Source organism: Microtus pennsylvanicus, chromosome 7 (assembly GCF_037038515.1).
Source record: "Microtus pennsylvanicus isolate mMicPen1 chromosome 7, mMicPen1.hap1, whole genome shotgun sequence".
Lineage (NCBI taxonomy): Eukaryota > Metazoa > Chordata > Mammalia > Rodentia > Cricetidae > Microtus > Microtus pennsylvanicus.
The window spans coordinates 12,144,148-12,169,226 of NC_134585.1; the positions used below are offsets into that span (position 1 = coordinate 12,144,148).

General features: G+C 38.3%; 1 protein-coding gene and 1 pseudogene across 5 annotated transcripts in view; both read right to left on the bottom strand.

Annotated features, from left to right (window-relative positions):
• Positions 1–25,079, bottom strand: part of Pcdh15 (protocadherin related 15) — a 595,973-nt gene that overhangs the window by 321,615 nt on the left and 249,279 nt on the right. For all 5 annotated transcript variants that reach the window (XM_075979991.1, XM_075979989.1, XM_075979992.1 and 2 more), the window contains exons 4-5: positions 13,071–13,231; positions 2,043–2,198 (exon numbers count right to left, since the gene is read on the bottom strand). In XM_075979991.1, the coding sequence (XP_075836106.1) occupies positions 2,043–2,198; positions 13,071–13,231 (317 nt within the window). The remainder of the gene's footprint in view (positions 1–2,042; positions 2,199–13,070; positions 13,232–25,079) is intronic.
• LOC142853525 (large ribosomal subunit protein eL36 pseudogene) lies at positions 17,682–23,428 on the bottom strand (annotated as a pseudogene).

Consider the following 25,079-nt stretch of genomic DNA (forward strand, 5'->3'; position numbering starts at 1 on the left):
TATGTCACTCAGTTATCCAGGTGCTGTGTGATTTTAGGGTCTAAATAAATCAATGATCGGTAAATATGAATCCTCTAGGAGAACATGGTTTCAGGAAACTAGATCCTGAACTAATTCTGATGATAAAGGAGAAAGAACTCATTGGACAGAACATAAGCCTGGCAGTGGAGATGCCTGTGAGACACGAGGAATCAATTTGAACAAGGTGAGGCACAATTAGCCAAAACATGGGATGAGAAGAGCACGGACAAATGATGAGACTATGCAGGCCTTGAAGATTCACTAAAGGAGCCGGCTTTGCCCTGATGGCAATGTGAAATGACGCAGTCTCTGAGCAGCAGAGTGATGTGAAGGGAACTGTATCTGAGAAGTATTATTCTCCAGCAAGACTGTGAAAGGATCGTGGGAGAGACAGGAAGTAATCAGGAGATACAGAATGCTCTAAACATTGAATTAAGAGCGTTTTAAATTTCAGTATGAAAACACGAACACTAGAGGAAACAGGAAGAAAATGAATGTGAACTAAAAACAGATTTTTGCATAAGCTGAGCTTTGCCTAAGATAATTCGCCTATCAGTTTCTATCAGCCAAGTCAGCAATCAAAGACAGCAAACTCTAACTCAAATGTTGTACTTCAGATATTGAAAAAGAGAACATTTAAAATGAACTTTGAGGCAGAGGCATGGGAACTAGTGAGAATCTGTGGCTACCGCAGGACCTGATGCAAGGGTTTCGAAGACAGGGTGAAGCCCTGACCAACACGCTAAACTTTTAATCTTCAAGTACTTTAAAGAAATATTATTTCACCATCTGCCACTTAATTTTACCCCATGTTTACAAACAGGAGTTTTTACCAAAGCAAAACATGTTTTGATTGATTTTAGAGATTGCTGGCCTGAAAGTATGAATTTTGTGTTTATATACAAAATATACTAATGATTTCCTATACAGCATATGTATTTTAAAGAGGAAACCCTTTGAAGAAAAGAATAGTTTATATGTCTAGTGTAGTTTTTAATAGCAAAACTTAATTTAATTTTTATGTGTCTATATTGTATGCTGGAAGTGATATTATAATTATTTTTCAAGTGTTTTCTGGATTAATGTCTAAAACAAAATTAATAGAGAAACCATTACTTAGAAGATTAGAGGGATATTTGGTTAAAGGCAAAAATAAGACAATAAAAATTAATTTTTAATAAAATCAATAATATCACTTTTAAGATATTTTCAAAACACCATCATTGTTTATATATAAGAATTTGTAGTAAAAATAAGACAAAATAAGGCCAGGAAGTGTGGCATATGCCTTTAATCCCAGCATTTGGGAGGCAGAGGCAGGAGGATCTCTGTGGGTTCAAGGCCAGCGTGGTCTACAAGAGCTAGTTCCAGGGCAGGCTCCAAAGCTACAGAGAAACCCTGTCTCGCAAAAATAAATAATTAAAGAAAATTAAAAGAATATGATTGTGGTTTCAGTTTGAAGTTTATGAGTGTCATAGTAATGTACTTTAAAATCTAAGAAGCCTCTACTGGGCTCACTCTTGTAATTTGAGTCTTGAGAAGGTGAGGCAGAAGGATTGCCATGAGTTTGAAGCCAGAGGGAGATAGATGTCTTGTCTATGGAGTGAGAATATTTTAAAACAACAAAATTAAAATATTATTATTAATAATAAGAAATATTAGTCAATAACTCTACATAGCTTCACAAAAATAATTTCTTCTGATGCCTAGTGAGATCATTTCATAAATCTGAAGACATTTTGCCCAATGCTTTTCAATAAACATAAATGTCAGTAGCACGCCTTGAATTTTCTCAAGATCTCCTTTCAATATATTTTATCATGAAAAAAATAGTCATTTTCATTTTTCTATGGCAACACGAATTTCTGGAATGCTATTATAATCTACTAGAATGCATTTTTATAAGTTTTAGTTCTTACAGCACACTCTTATCGCTCCTAGGTCACGTTGGTCATTATTATAATGGAATCACACAGTTTTAGACCACAAGCTAACACATACATCAACACAAGGGCACAGACCTCATTCACTGTGGCATAGTAGCTCTCGTGCTTGAACGTGGGTGAGTTGTCATTCCTGTCCCGCACCACAATGCGTACTTCGTGATAGATAACCGTGCCCACCTTCTTGTTGACACACTGGACTTGCACCACGATCGAGTGTATGTTCATTGGTGGCTGCAGGAAGAAATGACATCTTTTTAAACACAGTTTTGGTCAGGGGCTGGGCACTGAAAACACACGACCAATTCAATTACTTTTTCTCTTTGCACTATGACAGACTTGGAAAAAAAAACCAGTGTTGCCCTGGTTTAAAAGAGAAGATAATTGAGATTATTCCATTGTTTAATTTCATATCTAAGCATATAAGGTTTCAAGTACGACTATCATCATAGAATTTTGCTGATGAAATTAACCAAAGACCAATACTGAGATTTGCTGGGCAAAATTTATTTTCTTTATAAAGTCTGAAAATGTAATCGCATTAACTTTATTATTTTTCTAACAAAATATCAACAAACTTCTGAGGTATGAGAGATGTTATAACAGTTTGTTCATTTATTCATTATGGGGACAATATTGATAAAATTAATATGAGAAAGAAGAACAACTCACAAACCAACCAAATTGAAACTGCACATGTAAACCCATAAATGGTGTCTGTCCTTCATCTCTTCTATATGCACCACTTCCTATGGTATCAGGCTCATCGACTTTGCCCTCTATTTTGTCAGAATAATCCTTAGGGAGCTCTCTCATCTTAAATACTGTCTCCACTATGCCTCATCTTTCCAACTTCTACGATTAATTTTTTGTTTACTGTACTTCTCATTCCCAACTTTGCGTATTATGAGTTTTATATGATTGTTTCAATCTGTGGCCCTTGATGAGACTGTAAGCCCCCTCCAATCATGAGGTACTATTCTAGAACACTAGTTCTACCCTCCACCTAACAGCTGACCTGTGCCTGGGACAGATGAATAAAGGCTGTCAGAGCTAAACCACCTCCTTTCTCACGCTGTCTCCAGAGATACTGTCTGAATGACCAAGGGAACGTTTACTACATCTCCGGTGCTTACCTGCTTAACTCTGACCGTGAGATTCCAATAATGTTAAGGGGATGTTACTACTGATGTCATAAACGTTCACCCATAACTGGAAACTTATTATGAACAGTTATCAGATATAAACTATCTTCCAGTCACTAAACATTGAATTCCTAAAACCTTAAGCTTCTATTCTTTATTTATGGTACATTCAACGTTATCTTTTGTCATGTTTTAGAAGTCCATAATGAACATATTATTCATCCATTTGCCATGTGCCATAGATCCATGTAACACCTTTTTCTGTCCGTCTGTAGGGCTGGTTTCACTAGCCATACTTTTCCTCACTCTTGACCATGTGCCCCATGTCTGACAACTTCCTAAGTAGATCACTATTGTACACAAATCAGAAAACTACATTTACTTTATAATATGAGCGCATCTATGCTGATCAAAAGTAATATGCTGAATCCATCCACAAAAATAAAGTAAATGAAATCCATACAATATAAAGTAATAATTTTGGATTATATGACAAGCTACTTAAACTAATTGGTTGACAAGTTAATGATGCCTGGGACTGAGGAAAGCGCCATGTAAATAACTACATGCCACACATGGAGACGAGAAGAATGCTGTAGCAAATATGTTTAAACTGCAGCAAAATATTATTTGATTAGAAGGGTCTTTAATGAAAACAAAGACAAGGAGAACAGAACTGGTAAATGGCAGCCTTCTTAAAATTAGCTGTGACACCATTCTGTATTGTGATGTCACTCTGGCATCAACGTGAACAGTGAAGTCGTGTTTATAGAATGTCCGAGTGACACAAAAATCACAGGAGCAAATAATAAGCACCATGACTAAGAATAAAATCGTCTCAATCATTTACCATAAATGATGTTGCAGTTTTGCAGTAACACATGTAAGCCCCCAAATTTGTATAAGCAAAAATCATCTAAATACTGTGACTACAGACATTAATATGAGCACATACCGATGAAAGAATGATAGCTAAGAGCTACAATTACATGCCAAAAGCAGAGGTTGTAACACTAATGTAAACCCTATAATAATTATTAATGGCAGAATCATAAGAACTTGAGATAGTAGATTCTATTTTATAGGTGAGCAGGGAATAGAGCAAGTACATTTTGAGAAAATTTGGCAACTTTCAGAAGTAAGAAAAGACAAAAAGGTTGCCAGTCTAAAGAGTTTTATAAGAGGGCTTCTTAATAAAACATCATCAAATGCAACAGAGGAGCCTACCATCAAACTCACGCTGAACACCTTCAAACTTCAGCAAAAGACCAGTTTTAAAGGACTGGGTTGTACAGGAAGAATCCCTGAAAGAACTTAAAGAACCCCTGTGTCTTTATTTCCAGCCTTAAACAGATGCTTTAATGGGCTAGTAGAGAAGACTCTGTCTCTTTTAATTGTAAAAATAAAAATACTAGAGTAAATATGCCCACTGTTATTCATGGCAAACTGTTGGAAGACAATCAGGTGAGTTCTATTTGTCTGGCATCATTCTTCTTCTAAATATTTCAAGAGAGACATATGAAACCACCTACCTTCACTTGCAGTTTTACATGGGACAGAAAGATCACAGATTTTCAAAGGGATTTAAATGCAGTATTTGTGAAGCACCTCCCTCAGTCCAGCTGATTACCCGTAAATTAGATATAAACAAGTCACCTGGAATTGCTGTCATTCTCAACTTCAACTCCCCATGCAATGCTTAGTGGCATGGATAAACTTAGTAGGCAATAAATTCCAACCACTGTGGATTACGCTGAAGTGAAGAGTTCCCTATGGCTAATATTTAAGGCACAGTGTAATTTTGTATTGAAATAAATTCTATTCTCCTGTACAGAAAACTCATAAATACATCAAGTATAGTCGCACTGAGTTGATTAATCAGAGTTTAGGGACACTGTACTGCTTGTGGCAGGGTTGGAGAGTTAGGGACCCTGTAATGCTTACAGAAGGGTTAGGGGAATTTTGGCTCAGCTTTCACAGCTACTGGCAAAAGTCAGCCATATAATTCTTTGATAATCTTTCTTCCATACTGAATTCTCTTTACTTGCTCTATTAGTGAAACAAATAATGATGTATATAAACTGTGATGGATGTATATTTAAAATGATCACATTCATATACACCTGAATTTACAAATGAAACCATTATGGAGTATTTCAAAACCATATCTGCATGTCTGTGTTTTCGTGCACCTGTGTAGCAGGAATGAAATAAATTACCCAATTTATGAAGTTTATCTATGGAAAGTAGTATTGGGAGGATGACGTAAAGAAGAACCATTGCAAAGTGTGTAGGATTTTGTAATTTAAGAAGATGGGAAATAAGTCACTTAATATAACATGCACAAAAGAAGTCACTGATGCCAGCACTGTGGATTGTAACCCTCCTCTGTGGTAGAAAAGGAAGTTACTATTTTTAGAAACTATTACTTGAAGATTAATGGCTTGAAGTTTCATTGCTTAAATGAAAATTTTTTTTGCAAACCTGTAAGACTTGATCTTATTTTTCATAGAGTACTAAGAAGTGAGTCAAATTCTTACAGGAATGAATGGTTTTGTCATGTCCCCTTACCTCTGCCTGTGGATTTACTTACTTCATCAGCAGAATGAAGAATTATTGGTGTTTTACATAAAAAGGGAAATAATAAAATGTGTTTTAGAAATCTATATTTCACATTTCTGAGGCCTGAGGCCTGGTCTTAAGGCCACACACATTGTAGGCAAGCAGTCTACCACTGGGCTATATAGTTCAGCCCTGAAAATTATTTGCAAATGAAGAAATAGAGGAAATGACTGCCTAATGTTGTCTACTTCAAAAATTGAATTTAATGAATAATGATATAATATAGGAGTTATTTAAGAAATAAAATGCCAATTTGAAAAACCATAAAAATTTATAGATATTTCATAGTTTTTAATAGTATTATATATGCCAAATTCTAGATTGATTAAAATTAATATGATTTAATCTTTGAATACTAAGGAATAGTCTTGTAAAATTTATATCAAATAGGTGTAAATAAGTCATAATGAAGATAAAACAGACTGGTAAAGATTATGAAGTATAGAATATGTAACTACATACCAGTATCAGATTTCTATTCACATAGCATTTCTGGATCTGTGCCTTGTTACTTGGTGAGAACTCATCCCTTGTATCACAAACATGGTAGTAAAATAAAAAAAGAAGAGATGAATTTGGGATGGAGACAAGAAGAACTTAGCGTTGAGAGGAGGGAGTAAAAATGGCTAGCTGATCTCTACGGAAAGTCTGCCAGTTTTCTGAAGAGGATCAAATGCGAAGGAGTGGATTGAGGGAGAGGAACTTAGGAGGAGGACTAAGAGGAGAGGCGATAGAGAAAATGTTGGTTGAGATATAAAACCAAAAATAGGTAAATAAACAAAAGTTGAAAAAATAGAGTGTCTATGTTCAAGATAAAGTGTTGACAAAGATGAATTTCTCAAAGAATTTTAAAGATTTTCAATCAACTTTAGCATCTATTTAAGTTGATGGTTGAGAGAACAGTGAGGTTGTCCTGGGTTCAAATGAGAGGAAAGAATACCGACAAACAACTGATTCTGATGGATGTAGTTGCAAACCTAATCAGCGAGTTGGCCATTCATCACAGCTGGCCCAGAATGGATAAAACCCTGATGCAACTCTGAAGTTCAGAAAACAGGAGGCGTTGGGTTCTCAGGTCATCACTGAAGTTAGGAACAAAGAACGTCCTGGGCTCTCTTTGGTCATCACTGTCTCTGACCAAGGGCTTGCAATCTTTGCAAAGAGTTTTGAGATACATATTGCATGACTGGAACAGATCCAGGTGTCTTTTAGTAATCTGTTGATTATGTAGCAACAGTGATCATTTCGTTCTTTATAGTGATTAGGGAATACTGACTGGTCTTATGATATATTCCGGTCTTTCAAAGACTCTTGAATTTCTTAATATATATACTGATTTTTATTTCTGACTTGTGATTTTATAGTTTCTCCTGCTTAAGAAGCAAAAACCAAGCCGGGGGGTGGTGGCACACGCCTTTAATCCCAGCACTTGGGAGGCAGAGGCAGGTGGATCTCTGGGAGTTCGAGGCCAGCCTGGTCTACAAGAGCTAGTTCCAGGACAGGAGCCAAAAGCTACGGAGAAACCCTGTCTCAAAAATAAAAAAAAAAAAGAAGCAAAAACCAAACTGAACACAAAGGAAAATAGAGAAAAAAAAGATTGCCAAATCAATGTTTGAAAATTAACAAAGAGTTCATATTTATTCAACCTCTTAACAAATGTTTTCTAATCAAATTCAAATATTTGGAGCTTGGTAATTTTTTATATTTTCCTATAAAACGTTTATTAAAATAATTAACCTATTTTAAAACTTTAAATTTTGAGATATTTTATTTACATTTAAATTTACTTTGTGCTCTACATAATCATGGTTCTACAAAGATGGAATCATGAATTGCTTCAGCGAGCAGAGAGCACACGACTTGACTTAGACTTCTATCTCAAGAAAACATTTCCATTATTTGCAGCTTAAAAAGCAAGTACAAGAAGAAGCACATTTGGCATGGCCTTATCTCTCTTCTGTGTTATAGTTCATTCAGACAAATGACTGTTTAGTTGGTCTTCATATCAAAATTCGAAAAAAATCAATAAATACAGTCAACTTATGAACTGGGTATTCATTACAAAAGAAAGAAACTTGGACTCTTTCCCTCAAATTTATAAAAATACTCCAAATGAATCAAAGGTCTGAAGGTACAGTTTCTAAAGCTAACTGCTAAAATGAAAGAGTTTTGACATTGACCTTGAAGGCATTGGCATGGTGACTTCTTTTCATGATAATATTCCCCAAAGCAGAGGAAACAAAAGCAAAGTCTTACAAATGGGTATAGGATACATCAAGCAAGAAGATTTGATATTGCAAAGGAGAAAAGCAACAGGGCAGTATAGGTTTCATTTATTAATAGAATAGGAGATTGCCAAGTAGTTACCCCAAAATGTTAATATCAGGATATATGAAGAATTCAAAAGATTCAATATGACAAAAGTCAAAAAACTCAACCAGAAATATGCAAAAATTATGAATAGACACATCTCAGAAGAAACTTCAAATGGCCAAAAAAGTTTTGAAGAGGTGATAAATTCTGTCAGTTTAGTTATGGAAATGCAAGTCCAAGCCTCACTGAAGCTTCCCTCAACTAGAATGCCTCTGAAAAAGAACACAAAAGGTAACAAGTGCTACTGAGAATTGAAGAGGGACTGCTCACACCCTTTTGCTGGGGAGGCAAATTAACGCAAATAGTGTGGGAAAAGTGTGGAGCTTCCGGGAGCCTGGATCTAGCACAAGGCACAGCTATCCCCCTTCTGGATATTTATCAGAGGAAAGATGACCTCAACATATCAAAGAAAAGCCTATACCTGCTGTGGAATTACACTCAGTATTCAGAGTAAAACTACTGATTTACTCTGGGTGTTTATTACAGAGCAGTGGATAGAGAAAATGTGGTACATAGGCACAACAGAAACTCCTTAGACATGGAAGGAAATGACACTCTATCACACAGCAAAACTAAGGCCTTAAAGGGCTTTATGGTGATGGAAATCAAGTTAGATAGGTGAAGAGACGTACTGGTGCTCTCTCAGATATGAATGTCCTAGATATAGTAGGTTGGAATTGAAGATAGTGAGTACCAATTGGAGAGAAGGTTAGTGGCGGTGGGTGGGGGCTGGCAACAGAGGCTGGTGTTCAGGACCACAATTTAAATATTGCTCTTCCTATAAGTTGGTTTGTGTATGTGTGAGTGTGTGTGTGTGTGTGTGCTTTTTACTTGGATTTGACATTAGAAATTGTATACATGTATTGAAATATCACACTAAAATACACAAATGTGTGTATTTAAATATTCAAGGAAGGCAAGGAAAACTGTTACTGTGGAGCTGGGAGGCATGGACATCAAAAGCTAGAATAACACGTGACAATAAAGAATACAAAGGCAGAGAAGAAGCTGATCTGTGGGGAAGAGGGTAAAGGATGCGTAGAGAAAGACAGACAGCATCACAGGGGCCCAGACCAAGAAATATAGAAGCAGATATACAAAACGACTGGGACCAGGACCAGATTGGCTTCTTCTGGAAGTACAACAGTTTTCTAAAAACATTTATCATGATCTTAATATTCATTATTGTTAATACTCACCTGTATCTACTTGTGTTTATTTGATGTTATTTTTCTGCTTTTTTGGCCAAAATATTGATTTTTCAAATCTTAGGAAAGTATTATAGTATGCCTAAAATACAGGAGATTTGTGTCCTCTAAAACATATCTCTAGCAGTTTTTTTTTCTTTAATGCTTTGAATGAATGCAAAGCCAATGTCTGTAGCATGGACCTTGGCAGTTGTTTCTAGAATCAAACATTATCATCAGGTCTGTCTGGATGTAAAAAGCATTTATATTGTTTATTATGGCTTATTATATTCATAATATGAATGAACCAAATTATTTGGCAACAACCTCAAGAATTATATTTCTGAAAATACTCCATGTTGAACAGGAAAGCATAGTTTGGTTTTCATTCACAATAACTACCTCCTTTATAATAGTGTGTGCTTTATCGGTATTTACAGTTTAGAAAGGGATATATTCTAAATTAATTAAAATTTAATATATGTGCATCTGTATTCACATATATTGTACATTATCATATTAAATGTCATCTCAATGTGATAAACAGGTACTCTAACTTTGTTCAAATGAGTTGTTACAGCTTTTTAGTAGAAACTGGTAGCAAGGAATATGGTTAAGAATAGCCACTGGTTAGTCTGACCCAAGACCTTCACCCTACACTGCCACTTCAGTCCCATGTGAGGACCAAAATTACAAGCTTTCTTGCCTTGTCTGAAGAAGGACCCTAACCCCTCACCACCCACGAACCCTCCAGGCCCAAACAGAAGCCACATTGCTGCTGCATGTGTGAGTCCTTGCTGAGTCTCAGTTATCTCATCCTGTTTGCTGCTGCTGATATTAGATATGAAATCCCAAACATTCTACCACAAAACTTCTAGAGACAATAAAAATTTTGGCTAAACCGTATCATCATGATACATCAACTTACAAAAAAACTGTACCCTTTTTATATGTCAATAACAAACATTCTGCAAAATAGGGTTCATGGGAACTCTTTCATCTAATCATAGCTTAACAACATATATATGAATAAACATAACTGATGAGGCGAAAAGCTTCTATGATAGAAACTTAAGTCTCTGAATACAGAGATGGAGGAAGAAGCAAGAAGTGTAGACTGCCAGTTCTCATGAGTTGGTAGAATGTTGTGAAAATATGATCTTTCTACCAAAATGAATTTAAAGACTCAATGTAATAAAAAATCAATACATATAACTTTCTGCAAGGAAATAGGGAAAATATTTTAGAATTCATATGAAAGAACAAAAGACCCCACAGAAATGTGCAATCCTGGGCAGAAAGAATGATTCCGGAACGATTACCACACCAAATGACAAGCTATCTTACAAAATTATGGTGGTAAACACAACATGGTCCTATCACAAAACCAAAAACATGAAACAATGAAATAAAAAAAAGGAAGACCAAAACATGAGTTCCCTTAACTATAGCCATCTCATGTTGGACAGAGATCTCAAACATACACACTGTAGGAAAGATAGCATCTTCAACCAGATTGTGGTGGGAAAACCTGGAAGTCCAGTTGTAGAAGAACAAAATTAACCGTATATCATTCACTGACACAGACATCACTTTCAAACAGATCAAAGACCCCCACTGTGAAACTGGACATGCTAATGCTTCCAGAAGAAAATACATGCACTACCCTGGAAGATATAGGAATAGGAAAAGGACTTTCCAAATAGGGCTCCATTTTTTTCAGGAAATAAAAGTTACAAATTGATAAATAATGTCATATATAAAGAAAGAAATAGAACAAAAAAATCAATCAAGTGAAAAACCCAGAAAATGTACCTATTCATCTGATGGGAGATTAATTTTAAAGAACTAATTTCAAGAGAATAGCCCAATTTAAAAAATGCACTACAGATATCAATGGATAATTTTAACAAGAAGGAAGAGAAATTGTTGAGAAATATCTGAAGGAGTTTCAGCATCTTTAGCAATTAGGGAAATGTACATTAACTGCAATGTCATCTTATGTGAGCCAAAATGGCTCAGATCAACAAGATAACTGATAATAAATGTCTGTGAGTGTACAGGGAAAGGAGAGCTCTCATTCACTGTTGATGGGAGTACAAACTGGTTCAGCTACTGCAGAAATCAGTGTGTGTGTGTGTGTGTGTGTGTGTGTGTGTGTGTGGTCTCAATAAAGATAGGTCTATGTCACGAGCCATCAACTCCCCTGCTTGGCCAAATCATATCAGCATATAGGATGTTGAATCCTAGTACAGAGGTACTTGCTGTGTTCACAATGGTTAGAATAATGAAAACTGCAGATGCCGTTGACAGAAATGGATAAAGAAACTGGTATACATTACAAGATTGAAGTCTGTTAAATTGCAAAGAAAATGAAAGCATGAAGTTTGCAGGAAAATAGATGGAACTAGAAATATTATACTGTAAAATAGCCCAGACCCAGAAAACAAAGACCGCATGGTCTCTCTTAAGTGTGGATCTTAGCTCTGTATCTTTAAATGTGCATCTATAACATGAAGACATCTCAGAAGCCAGGACATAGAAAGAGTTAGAGGGGAGAAGGAGCTATGGGCAGAGGGGACAGGGGATGCGGTAGGAATCAAGGGCTATGAATAGGGAAAGGAAGAACGTGGGGTGGAGTTTACCTGGGGAGAGTGAGGAGGGAGAGATAAATAATGCTAAGGAAGTTTGAAATTCCACAGTGATACACATCAGTTCATATCTAGTAATGGAACGGAAGCCCTGATTGATTCCACAAACTGCCTGTCAGTAGGGCTGTGGGAATGTCTTAGCACAGGTGGGTGTGTAGTCAGACTTCTGCTGGGATAAGTGCAGCCCTAAAAGCAGTGCCGCAGGCAAGGGGGTAATTCCCAAGAATCCGAGAGCCAAAGATCCTACAGGAAATAGTGAACCTAGTTAAAGGCAAGTAGAGAAAGCTATTACAGACTGCGTGTGGCATCCATGTCGGATGAAGGGGTCAGGTACTCAGTATCCTGCTGGGATAGGGGGTCGTGAAGCTACAGAGCAATGACCGACAGCTCTGCTTTAGTTGCATCCTCAGAGCTTGGAATTTTGCACTCTGAGGTGGGAACGCTTCTCTACACTGCTTCAGTTACCCCAGGGTCCTGTGGACTCCCCTCTTTTCTTTGTTCCCAAGAAATAGGGGGACACTTGTGCTTGAGATGGGACACCGATCTTTTCAATACTTTGTCTATTCTTTCAGAATTGATGGATTGAACAACTTTAGTAGTTTAGCTGTTCTTTATGAAATGCTTCTGCCTCCCTGTCTGATAATGGCCGAATAAGAACGTTGCCCAGGCTCTGGCTTGCCTTTGGGTTTTTGGCAGTCATATGAACATAGGTCCAGCCTCCTCCTTCCAGTTCTAACTGTGCTGGTTAAATGAGATAGCACACACTTACTTCTAACCTTGCTCAAGCCAAAAGCCAAACAGCACCCTCACTTTCACACTGTTGGGAAAAAGATTTGGGATCTGTGTGATAGACCTCCTGGGTCAAAGTTCCTACTTCTTTGTAGCCCGTTCTTTTGTGGAGTGCTAGGACAAAATTCTTGAGTATTAAACTGGTTCCCTCAGACACAGATGCCTCCTTCCCTTCTCATTCTTATCCCAAGGAGTTATATTTTCTGTTGCTCTTATGTCCAATAAATAAAATCTAATTATATGAATAACATTTGCTATTATATAGGTAGTGCATGTAGACATTTAAATGATACTAAAGCTATAGCACAGGGACAGAGAAAAGAAAATAAAGCCACTGACGTCTCTGTCCAGAACTCTTCCGGTACTGTTCAGGAAAAGCATCTGTTTAACAGGGTCCAACAACACCCAGTAGTCCACGTTGTCCTTTAAAGAGAGCTCTATGGTGGGGTCTGGTCCTCCAGCAGTCCCCTTAATCAGCATGTTGTCCACCAGAATTGTACCTGCAAACCAAACACAGCTATTTACAACCACGCTTTACTCAAAAGCCTTCTTTAGCAAGGATTATGCTTTTAAACCCTACCGCCTGACACGTTTCTGCCAAGGCAGAGCACATTCAATATCGCACCGAGCATCCCAAAGCTGCAAATATCTATCTTCATTATGTTATTTGTCAGTAGTGTTTGGGGAAGATGCAGGCAGGGGGTGGGGAGGATTCCAGACCCTTGCAAAGTGCCACCTTGTCTCTCTTTAGCAGCACGGAATCTCCCCCATCCCCGTCCATCTCTTCTCTCAGGATTTATCACTGAATTTTTTTATCCTGAACAAAGGAAAGAAGCGTAACCGCAGAGCAGGATACAAATTCCACTCCGTGAGACTTCTGATATGAAAAGAGAGAACTTGAAAATGAGAGAGGAGGAGGGGGCAAGATGCTAAAAGAGCAGCAAGATTTCCCACAGTGAGAGGTGCATCTTGTTCTTACATGTCAGAGCAGATTCTGGAAGCACAAATCTTAATGCTACCTCGTCGACACACAGCGGTAGCCGCTCATCTCTGAGATAGGTCTGGAGCGCTCAACTGTAGCGACAGACTCTCATGATTTTATATTTTAATGCTTGGTTTCTCCGTCTCCTTCTTTTTAAAAGGCAGTTCTTGAATAAATATGGAAACGAGAGTGTGCTTCTAACATTTCTTCTCTGAAAGAAGACCTCATGTGCTTTACAGATTGAAAGCGAACAGCAGGGATGCAGCTCAAATTTGTTTTTCCCCACACAGTAATGATCTCCCTGCCAATCAAGAGTGGATGATGGCTCAGAGTGGTCACTATCTGAGCTATCGCATTGCATGAACAGCATATAAAAAAAATGTGACTGTGAATATAAAGATGAGCTCTTCTAAACACTAGAAGACAATGGAAATATTCAGATATTGCCTGTCCTTGCCTAAGACAGAACACACATCTTACATAACCCGCAAATATGAACCTGGGCTTGAGAAACAGAATGTCAGATCTATCAGTCACCTATTTAAATGTTTTTTTAATCTGCCTAGGAAACTCTGAAAGGAACGGCCTTTCTTTGTAAGTGAACTGCTTTTGTTAATGCCCGTATTCTTCACACCTTCCTAAATTCTAGATGTTATCTTCTTTTTGTTTCTTCTGCAGAATTGTCACGATAACCAGACAGGAATGTCTACCCTAAACCGTATGTTTATCATTGAAGCACTTTTCTGTTTTTGCATCTGCACACCAACAAGAGTTGGAATTATTCTTCACACCTTCCTAAATTCTAGATGTTATCTTCTTTTTGTTTCTTCTGCAGAATTGTCACGATAACCAGACAGGAATGTCTACCCTAAACCGTATGTTTATCATTGAAGCACTTTTCTGTTTTTGCATCTGCACACCAACAAGAGTTGGAATAAGCCCAAAAGATGCTCTCACGCACTGAGAAGGATGGCCAGCTGTCTCTTTTGGCCTCCAACACTGCAGTGTGTGCTTCTGCTTTGAAAAGCAGGTGCTGGTCTTTTGTCTTTTAACAGATGTATTTAGTTTATTTTTTTCTTAAAAACAAATATCCGTTTATTCTTTTTTTTTCAGCCACCCTTGTGTGTTTGCTAACATAATTAAATGTATGAGACAATATCTTGAGGACAGAATGGCATTCTTTTCTTTTTGTCTTTACCATTGCCAATTCAGGGTTGGACAATGTTTTTTTTTTTGGGTTAACTTATTTTTTATACTTAGCATTTTCTATTATTGAAAATAGATTTTATACAATATATTCTGAATTATAGTTTTCTCTCGCCTCTTTCCAGAACCTCCTCACATCACCTCTCTCATCCAAACTCAAACCATTCTCTCTCTCCTTAGGAAACAAACAGGCATGTAAGAACAATAATAGACTAAAATACAACAAAAAACAAACAAACAAACTCGAATAGGACTATGCAAGCAAGCAGAAGGAAAAGGGCCAAAAAGAAAGCTCAAGAAACACAAGCAGATGCAGACATATACATGTTCACACACATGGGAACTCCATAAAAACATAGACTGGACACCATAATACATAGTCCAAAGACCTGAAAGGTCAGTAGCAAACAACAACAACCACAACAACGTCCTTTCAAAGCATTGTGAGACAAATACTTTCCAAAAGTGCTATTGAGTTCATTTTGTGTTGGCCACCTGCTACTTAACATGAGACCTGCCTTTAAGAGTGTTCTGTAAACCCAGTGAGACTCTACCAAAGCAAACTAATTTTCCATTTGCAGCGGTTATCCTTTGGAGACAGCTTCTGGGGTAGTTATGGGAGCATGTGTTCACTTCCCTTCTCATCGCTGCAACCCATCTGACTCAGAACCTTGCAGCTCCAGTGCATGCTGCTGCAGTCTCTATGAGCCCTGCTGTGTTTACAATGTCTTATTTCCTTGGTATCATCCATCCCCTCCAGCTGTTACATGGTTTCTTCCTCCTCCTTGGCAGGGTCCCCTGAGCCCTGAGAGGAGGGATTTGATGGAGACAACCCATTTTGGATGGTATCTTCCATGGTCTTTCACTTCCTGCATGTTGTCCTGCTGAGGGTCTCTGTATTTGTTCCCATCATGTAGGAGGAAGCTTTTCTAATGATGGCTGACAAGACACTGGCGAGTATAGCAGAATATCATTAGGAGTCATTAATCTCTACATTCCTTTAACAGACCAATAGTGTTTGGTTTTCCCCTAGGTCCCCCACCTATTCAGTATCAGGTGCTGGGATACCCAAGAAGTGCTAGGGATGGACTCCATTGCATGGTGTGTGTGGTCCTGAAATCTGATAAGATATTGGTTGGTTACTCCGACAAGCTTTGCGCCACCATTGCACCAGCCTATCTTGCAGGTAGCTCACCATTGCAGATTTTTCCTATGTTAGCTTACAAAGTACAATGACCATTAATCAGTAGGGATGAAAGCTCTAGGTAGGTACCAGCTCAACTCCTTTATGCTCAATGAATTGTGGAGGTTTTGTCTTCAGCAACAAGGCCTTATTATCTGTTTGTGGAGAGAAAGCAAAAGCTTTGGCAATAGCCTGGATTGTTTAGGGATTACCATGGGACCCCTTTGACCAGCATCTGTTAGATGGAACTCATTCTAGAAGTGGAGGCTTCCTTTGGTCACAAGAGATGTTTGGGACAGGGACACATAATACGCATGCATGTATGTAATACAGAGACAGTGTGTTTAGAAGTGTGGCTCACAACCAGATATCCCCCGTTCATTTGCGAGTCATTGTATTTCCTTAAGTAAATGGTTGTAATGCAAATGGATCACTCTCTAAAAATACCGAGGAAGCCTCAGGATGGAGGAGAGGACCTTTGTGTTTCTAATTAACCTAATTTTATGAAGCTTAAAAAGTATATTGTGCAGAGAGGAAATAATGGAGTGACTGGGCTCATTCCAAACTCTAATATATACATTGCATAGAGCCTCCCAGATGATGCCACGATCAATTAATTACCCAAAGGTCTCCAACCACTATGAATCCCTTCAGCTTCCCCAATAATATTTCCCCAGTTTTACCCCTTGGAAAAATGGTATACTGCAAACTCACAGAATCTTTTGCTTTCTCTCGCATGTTATTCTACGAGAAAAACAAAACAAAGAAACAGGGAGTGGATTTCAAGATCATCAGACTAAAACAAGACTCCTCTTATGCACAAACCTTTTGTCCTATATCTTTCTGGGATGTTCACAGAAATCATCTTTCATCTGGCTTTATTTCTTCTTGGTTTAGAGACAAGTTCTATAGGAACTTGTACTTAGCATATCTACATAACACAAAGTCTTGTCGGAGGAAGTATACCTGTTTCTAGCAACTTCATTAAAAATGTTTTAATAGAATATTAGTTGAATTGTGATTTAAACATTAGGAGGCTGTTAGCAGCCTGCCATTCTTTCTAAAGATGAATAATGATGCCTCCCCATTAAAAAGTAGCTAAATGAAAATTCATATATAAAAGTATAATGCTTTGCAAAATTATGCTTTTGCTGAAATTTAAATCATTTATATATCATAAAAGAGCAAAAATCATGACAAAATGGAATACTTCACTAAAATGTACATATTTTTAGGGAATAATACATTTTTATACTTATTTTTACTTTATGTTACTTAATAGATAGTGGGCCAAGCATTTTGTAAAATTCCATGTACAAAAGTTTAGAAATAGAGAATCACCTCCGGAAGCCAGTGAGCACTGAGGATGGTTCAGCAGTTGAAATCAGCATGGCAGTGAGGAATGAGAACGAACCCCATGGAGCTGAGTCCATGGAGCAGCCCTGCTGCCTCCTCTTGCTAGGGTACAGCTCCATTCAGAGAAGCTGAAGCATCCTTCAATTGAGCAGTCTATTCAGTAGTCACTGTGAGGCCTACCTCTTGCTTTTTTTTTTTTTTCTTTTTTGCACCACAGCAACGTTTATTGAGAACGGGGAGGGGACCAATCCTTCTTGGCCACCGCCTTCCTCGTGGCTGCCAGCACGTTGCTCAGCTCCTCCCGCTTCCTCTTGGCGCGTTTGTGCGTGTCCACCCGCTTCTTGACGAACCTGAGCGCGCGCTTGTCCTTGGACACCTTGAGCAGCTCCGTGGTACGCAGCTCATAGGGCTCGAAGCCGCACACCTCCGGGATCATGTCCCGCACGAACTTGGTGTGCTTTGCCTGCGCCGCCGGCTGTGCCTCGGCTGGCTTACGTTCTTCGTCACCTTGTGGCCCTTGTTGAGGCCCACGGCCATGGGGTAGAGCAGGGCCGTGACTGCTCCTCTCCGACGGCGGCTGCGACAAGAAGGACGGCGCCGCGCGGAACCCTGGGATATCTCTACTTTCTGTCCGTACGGTGCCCTTGTGTGGCTAGAGCCTGTCACTTGCCTGTAACAGGAAGCAGGTGAGGAAGTGATGGGAAGATAGTTCCCATGGAGGTGTTTACAGAGCATGTGCTACGTGAGCTTTGAGTGACTACCTCAGTGAGTTTCTCTCTTTGCCTGATGACTTTGATAGACCAGCTTAGGCACATGGGGGCACACATAGGGCCAGGAGCTGTGTGGAGCTATTAGGAACTATATGTGGCCTGCAACTGATTGCAATCAAGTCACTGAAGAATATACAGCTATAACCACAAAGAATAAGTAGTTTCCAGTGATCTGAGTAAGCTTGGCTGCTTCCTTAATCCTACGTTGCTAACAACTCTTCCATCACAGTCCTAGCAGGCGGAGTAGTGAAGGATGAGCCTCTGCTTGGTATGGAACTTGACTGAAAGCACCCATGGAATTATAGATGTTTAAATGGAATTATAGATTATTGTTTAAAGCCACTAAGTTTTGAAACCATCATTGTGTAGTAATAGGTAGCATAGGTTTTAAAGACAAAGGTCTATGTTAAAAATCTTGGCGCCAAATGATACTAACTCTGTGAGGTTTAGCAAATTTCCCAGATTCTTATAATTTCCCAGATTCAACAACAGGGTTTTTATGATACCTGAACATTATGAGTCAAGTTACATAGCTAATAATTAATACTTTTCATCTATGCCATAGACATTGCATAAAGATTTACGCTTACAAAGGAGTTATTATTTTTCATTAAATTACGAGTATCATGCATGCTATTTTTACAGAGAGATGTAATATTTTTAAATCTGAGATAAAAGTATGAAATTTAGGCTGAAGAGATGGACCAGCAGTTAAAAATGCTCTGTAATCATGAAAACCACAGTTCAGATCCCAGAATCTACCCAGCAACTGGGGAGTTCTTGCATGCCCTCTGCTCTAGCCTTCTATCTCAAAGGAAGGGAGACAAGAGGAGTATTGTAGCTTGATGGTTTCAAGCCCAACCAAATATATATATATATATATATATATATATATATATATATATACACACACACACACACACACACACACACACACACACACTCTGGGTTCTGCTAGAAATACTTCCTCAGAGAATGTGCATAGAGTGACAGATGACACCACATGCCATCTCTTGTCCTCCAAATGACACTAACTCACACATGTACCTACACTCACAAAGACGTAATGAAACAGAGGGTCGAAGGTACATGGATGATAGAGATAGATAGATAGATAAATAGATAGATAGATAATGTGTATAAAAACACAGGAAAATGGCCACATCTATGCAAAAGACTAAACAAAAACAGAAAACAGGGACAGCTTATTTTTAATTACTGTTGAGAATCTGTCACAAGGCAAAGGGTATTCTTTGCTGGTCAAAAAGAAATGCTAACAACCTAAAAACCTAGCAAGCAATGGAGGTCATATTACTGAGGTCAAATGAGGTTAGGATTTGTTGACTGGATCAGGTGGAACAGGTGATAAGGCATAAAGACCAAGTAATCACCAGCACTTCCAATTAGCAGACAGAAAAGTGAGAAAGGCTCACACCTTCCTAACCCTGCAAGACTATCATTTTTAGACCATCACACTGATGCCATCTGAAATTAAATAACTGACATTTTCAAAACAGATGACTCTCGAAGGCACTAGAAATGTGGCTACAAGACAAGCCTTCTCTTGCTTTCATCTTTCCTAATCTGATAAAGAATGTAGAACTTAGTCTGTTCCAGAGGGAAAGTGAGGAAAGGGGGGCCGGGAAGGCAGGAGACCTAGAGGAGAGAGAGGAGATTCGCTTGTCATTTGCCCTCCCATTTCTTTCCCTTGAGACTGCAGTAAAGACTAAGGTGACATGAGGTCTTCAGAGGCCATCCCCTCAAAGCCCTCCTGCTGCTCACCAAGCATGTGTTTTCCTCTACTCTGCTTCTGTTCCTCATGTCCCCCAAACCACAGGTTTTGACAGGCTCCCAAGTATGGGACACAGTCAATTCATACATAATTTGTGGACTTCTTCAGCGTATTTAATATCAGAAAAGGCTATAGAAATGCTGGTGAGTTGATCTGCTGTGAGCATAGCTTCTAATGACTTCATTCTTTCCTATAATTTTGAATTTCTGTTTGAAGTCAAACTGTGTTTATATTGTAAACAGCTTAATGGGACACATTATACTCTCTGTTTTCTGATGGTTTCAGATTTAATGAAGCATTCCATATGTACTTAAAATACTTTATAACAAGATATACAGTATTTTAAATATATAATATCATAGATGAATTTGTAGGAAAAAAGCAATGTGGTTTTGTTTCTAATAATTATCAGTGATTGTAGCTCTAAAATTAAATCCATTTCCTCACCTCTAAATCTATTAAAAAACTCAATAAAAGGCACAAGGTTCTTGTAACTACACTAAATGACAATTAGAAAAAACATCACATAGAGGTTTTATTTCACAGGTAAGTTTCTTCTACAAACCAGTCCTTGAAGGACTTATTAAATAAATTGTGTGTGTTTTCTACTTGATTTCTAAGTATCCACATATTAGAAAAGTCAACTGCCATCTTTTTGAATCACAGTATCCACCCTGGGAAAATCAATGTGCTGAAGTCTGACCAGTAAAGAATAATAGAGTACAATAATAAAGAAGAGCAAAAATTTAGCTAGATGTCACAGAAGTTGATGGCCAAGTCAAACAAACTGAATTCAATGAACTCTCTAATGACAAGTGAAGTTAACTCTCTAAGACTTTGTGAATTTTCCATACTAAAGAAAAGTACCAGGTTAAAATCAAAGTAAGTCAAATATGTTTCTTTTAAATATTTTAAAAAATATTTTTCATTTGGTCTTTAAACCCCAGGTAAGCAGTGTGAAGTTCTAATGTAGGTTCAGAAAACTTTATAGATTTTACTATGCAAACTTCCATTTTCTTAGATAACCCATCCACTAATTATTTTATTCTTTATTATGCTCTGACACATAAGGAAGTTTCCTTAATTTTGTATTGGGATGGTTCGTTTTCAGTGTGGAGACCATAATTGATTTTATAATCGACTTTGTTCAACTATTTCTTTGTTCTAGCAGTGTGCATATTTAATCAAGATTTTCTACATATATACTATATTTTAGAGAGGAAGCTTACTTAACTTTATAGAATACCAGCAGAGAATTTACAGAGTCTTTTAAACAACTTTTAAAATCTTCGTTCAACAATAATCCATTATTATTGAAAACACTACCAGAAAGTAATTGTCTATTTTTTCTGTAAATATATTTCTATCACCAAAAATAAAGCAGTGATGGCTAGTTTATTTAGCTGCCCCTAACACTCAAAAAGAAAAAATATTTGTTTAAAATATAGGTAAAGGATATAAATAGACACCTCTCCAAAGAAGGTTCATTATCAACCAAAAATGACTATGAAAAATTCTGGAACTTTATACTCAGTAAGGAAAATCAAGCCAGAACTACCATGAATTCCCTCTCCTACCTATTAGAATAGGTATCAACACCACACCCAAAGCACAGAAGGACAAAATGTGAATCACTGCTTAGAATGTGGTACTTGGGCTGAGGAGATGGCTCAAGACTCTTCTGTAGTAGAAACATAATGATCTGAGTTCAAATTCCCAGAAAGCATGGACCAACCTGGGGATGGCAGCTTGTGTGACCTGTAGCCCTAGAATTTGGGAGCCAGACAGAGGAGGATGGTTAAGGTTTCCTGGCCTGTTGATAGGGCAGAACTTAGGCAGGGAGAGCTAGGCTGTATGCTGGAAAGAAGAGGCAGAGGGAGAGGCCAAGGATCCTCCACCTGAGACGGACACTGGTGAAAATCTTGCCGGTAAGACACAGCCACTTGGAGATACACAGATTAATGAAGATGGGTTAAATTAAGATGTAAGAGTTAGCCAATAAGAAACTAGAGCCTAATGGGCCAAGCAGTGATTTACTTAATATAGTTTATGTGTGGTTATTTTGGTTCTGGGTGGCTGGGACAAATAAACAGCCTCCTCCTACACCCACCATCTTCACTCCACAAAAATAGCAGTCTAAAGAAGACTGGGAATGGAAAGCTAGTTGGCCCTGTGGTTTGGCCTGCTGCTTAGCTGAACATTCAGGGGACAGAGGCAGCCAGGTCTGCTTCAGCAAAACCATCTCACTGAATATGAATTATTTCTTGCTGAGACACTGTGGTCAACTTTTCCAAGGGAAATTTCTTAATTCCTATTGAGATCAGGACACCATTCCATCACAGCCTCCTCTACTACCTTGCCCATGTCTTGGATAATGCTATAAGCAATGGAGATCCTCATGGATGTTAGATGCTTCTCCCAACAATGTGTTTGCTAAACTCCGTTGCTATGCATGACTCCTGGTCAGGCTGGAAGAGTATGATAAAGAGTGGCTTATCAGGCTATGCATAAACATGAGTCTACTCCACATTTCAATCGCCCTGAAACTTTCAAGTTCTCTAACTTGGTGCTTCTGGAGTGTAATGTGTCTATGACTCACTAGGGATCTTGTTAGAGCGACAAGCTCTGACTTTGTAAATACAACTCTGGCCTCTAGTTGATGGTGCTCATTCTCTATAAATCTTGATTTGTGGAATCATACCTTTTAGCCTTTTTTCCCTTTAAATGTCATCCCGGACAGAGGCCTCAGTTTCATACATAAACTTACTAGAAATGTTTATCTGTGGCTTTTTTTATGTCACACTATGCCTGAATTAGGACCTCAGAGAAAGGGGCTCAGGCACCTGCCTTAACAAGTCAACCACGTGTTTCTGATGCTCCTTTGAGAACCTGAATTTGCAATAAGCTGGAAAGAATGGAAAATTTTGAACTCTTCAACTGTAGGAAGCAATGAAGAACTCAGAGTAATCCAGCAGTCTATTAATACCACCTTTGACAGTGTAGCCTACATATTCAACATATTCCATAACGAATGCAAGTAAATAGACTCAGGGAAATGATTAAGCATGATCAAGTTTAAAATCATGAGCTGGTAAAGAAATTACCCATGTTCAGTGAGTATGGGACTATTAATTATAAACATCACAGTCTAGGTAATTAGTAGGAAAGAGAGTCTACCTTCATGGTCAGAGAGGTACATGAGATTTAGAGGTTCAAGTGTGACTATATCATTCTCATCTGTTTTAATGTCTCGCTTGTTCCTGGTCGTGTTTTCATTGCCTTTGTTTCTAGGTTAAAAGAAAAGAAAGGGCTGGGGATGCATGTGGTCCTAAATCTGACAAACATTTACCAATGCTCAAAGATGTAGGGCTCCTTCAAAGCTGTCAGGGAGACATACAGGTTCCCCATGGATATTCTTGTTGTATTTCATAGATGTTAATTTCACCATTTTTTTGCTATGTAGATTTTCTAGGATTGCAATATGACCATAATTACTACTGTTGTCATGGTGATTAAATGCTTCAGCCACTTGAGCTGAGTCCAATGTTCTACACCTGCACTTCATCTTACGCTACTGCGGGTGCTAATTTGGGTAATTGTGATGTTATGCTTGGCACGGATTAGCCACATGTCATGTAGATCACCCACCTTGAAGAGAAGAGCATATCTCCAGCTTTTCAAATGTATGCGCAACACAATCCAAACATTTTATTATGAGGTTTATTTATTTATTTATTTTTGTCTCTTGGAGGCAAGTCAAAGTACCAATTACAGTATCAGTGTGTCAGCAAGAAAATGTCAACTGCCAATCCTTGAAGTCAGCACAGGAACACTTAACAGGGTGGAGCAAGGGAAATTACACATGATACAGACATGCACTGGTCCAGCAAGGAACACAGAAGGGAAATGTTATGAAAATAAACAAAAAAATGAACATAACAGAATCACAAACAACGTCTCACAATGACAGCCACTGTGAGAAGCTTTCACTTGCAGAGAAACTTTAATTCCAGCACCGTAGGAACAAGCTTTTGTATGATACTGAGTCACCAACCACTCAGCTCTACTCTCAGTCTCTGGCTACTAAGATCAGCACCATTTCACAGCCGAACATTCCCTCCTCATACAGCTCCTCTCACTTCCCGAGCATCTTGCCTTCTGGCTGACTTCTTTCAAATCTATGTTCCTTTCTGATCTCCTTGCTCAAACTTTCTAGTTTCCATGGCATAATCTCTATCATCCGTCCTTCCCATTGTCTTATGAGTCCTGTGTATGCAGTTGACTCATGATACCTTAACATGCAATCACCATCTACACTGCTTTCCTACTCAAAAACTCACTCCCTGATCTCCACAGCACCACTCACGGACGTCATGTGACTCAAACCGAGCCCTGACTAGAAGGAGCCAGGCGGAGGGTCTTTCCATACATTTTTCTTGTTATTTTTCTTTCATCAGTTTAACTGGTCTCCATTTTACCAGTGTTAAGCTTATTATTTATCATTATCCAATCCCTAACACATCTTACCCATTTATTAGAAAAGAGTATATCTTAAATATAACCAGGACTGGATAAATTTAAAAATTGTCTTAACAGCTTGGCCTGTGCCAATTCTCTCGTGGTTATTGCAGTAAATCCCCAGATGGTCTTCATGCTGCAGACTCTACTCTGCCTTAGTCTATTTTCAACACACCTGCTAAAATTATCCTTCAAAAATATGCCAGCTCAAAATTCTCTAATGGCTTCTAATGCCCCAGAAAATAGAAGCTAAATCCTTGCACTGCTCCTAAATGTCTAACACGATTTTGTCCTTTCAGTCTCTCGAAGGCTGCTATTTTTTAAATCACACCAGCTACCTTCTCTACTTAGCCCTCTTGCCTTGTGCCCCATACCTAACTCTTCTCTTGCTGCCAGGCCTCTATGAGATCATCTCACTCACGGCTTCTCTCACCACGCTACTGATTTATACAAAATACTGTTCACATTTCTCCAACTTCTATTTTTCTACTCCGTCTAGTAAATATTTCATGGATTAATGAAAAATAGAGTCTTATTATAT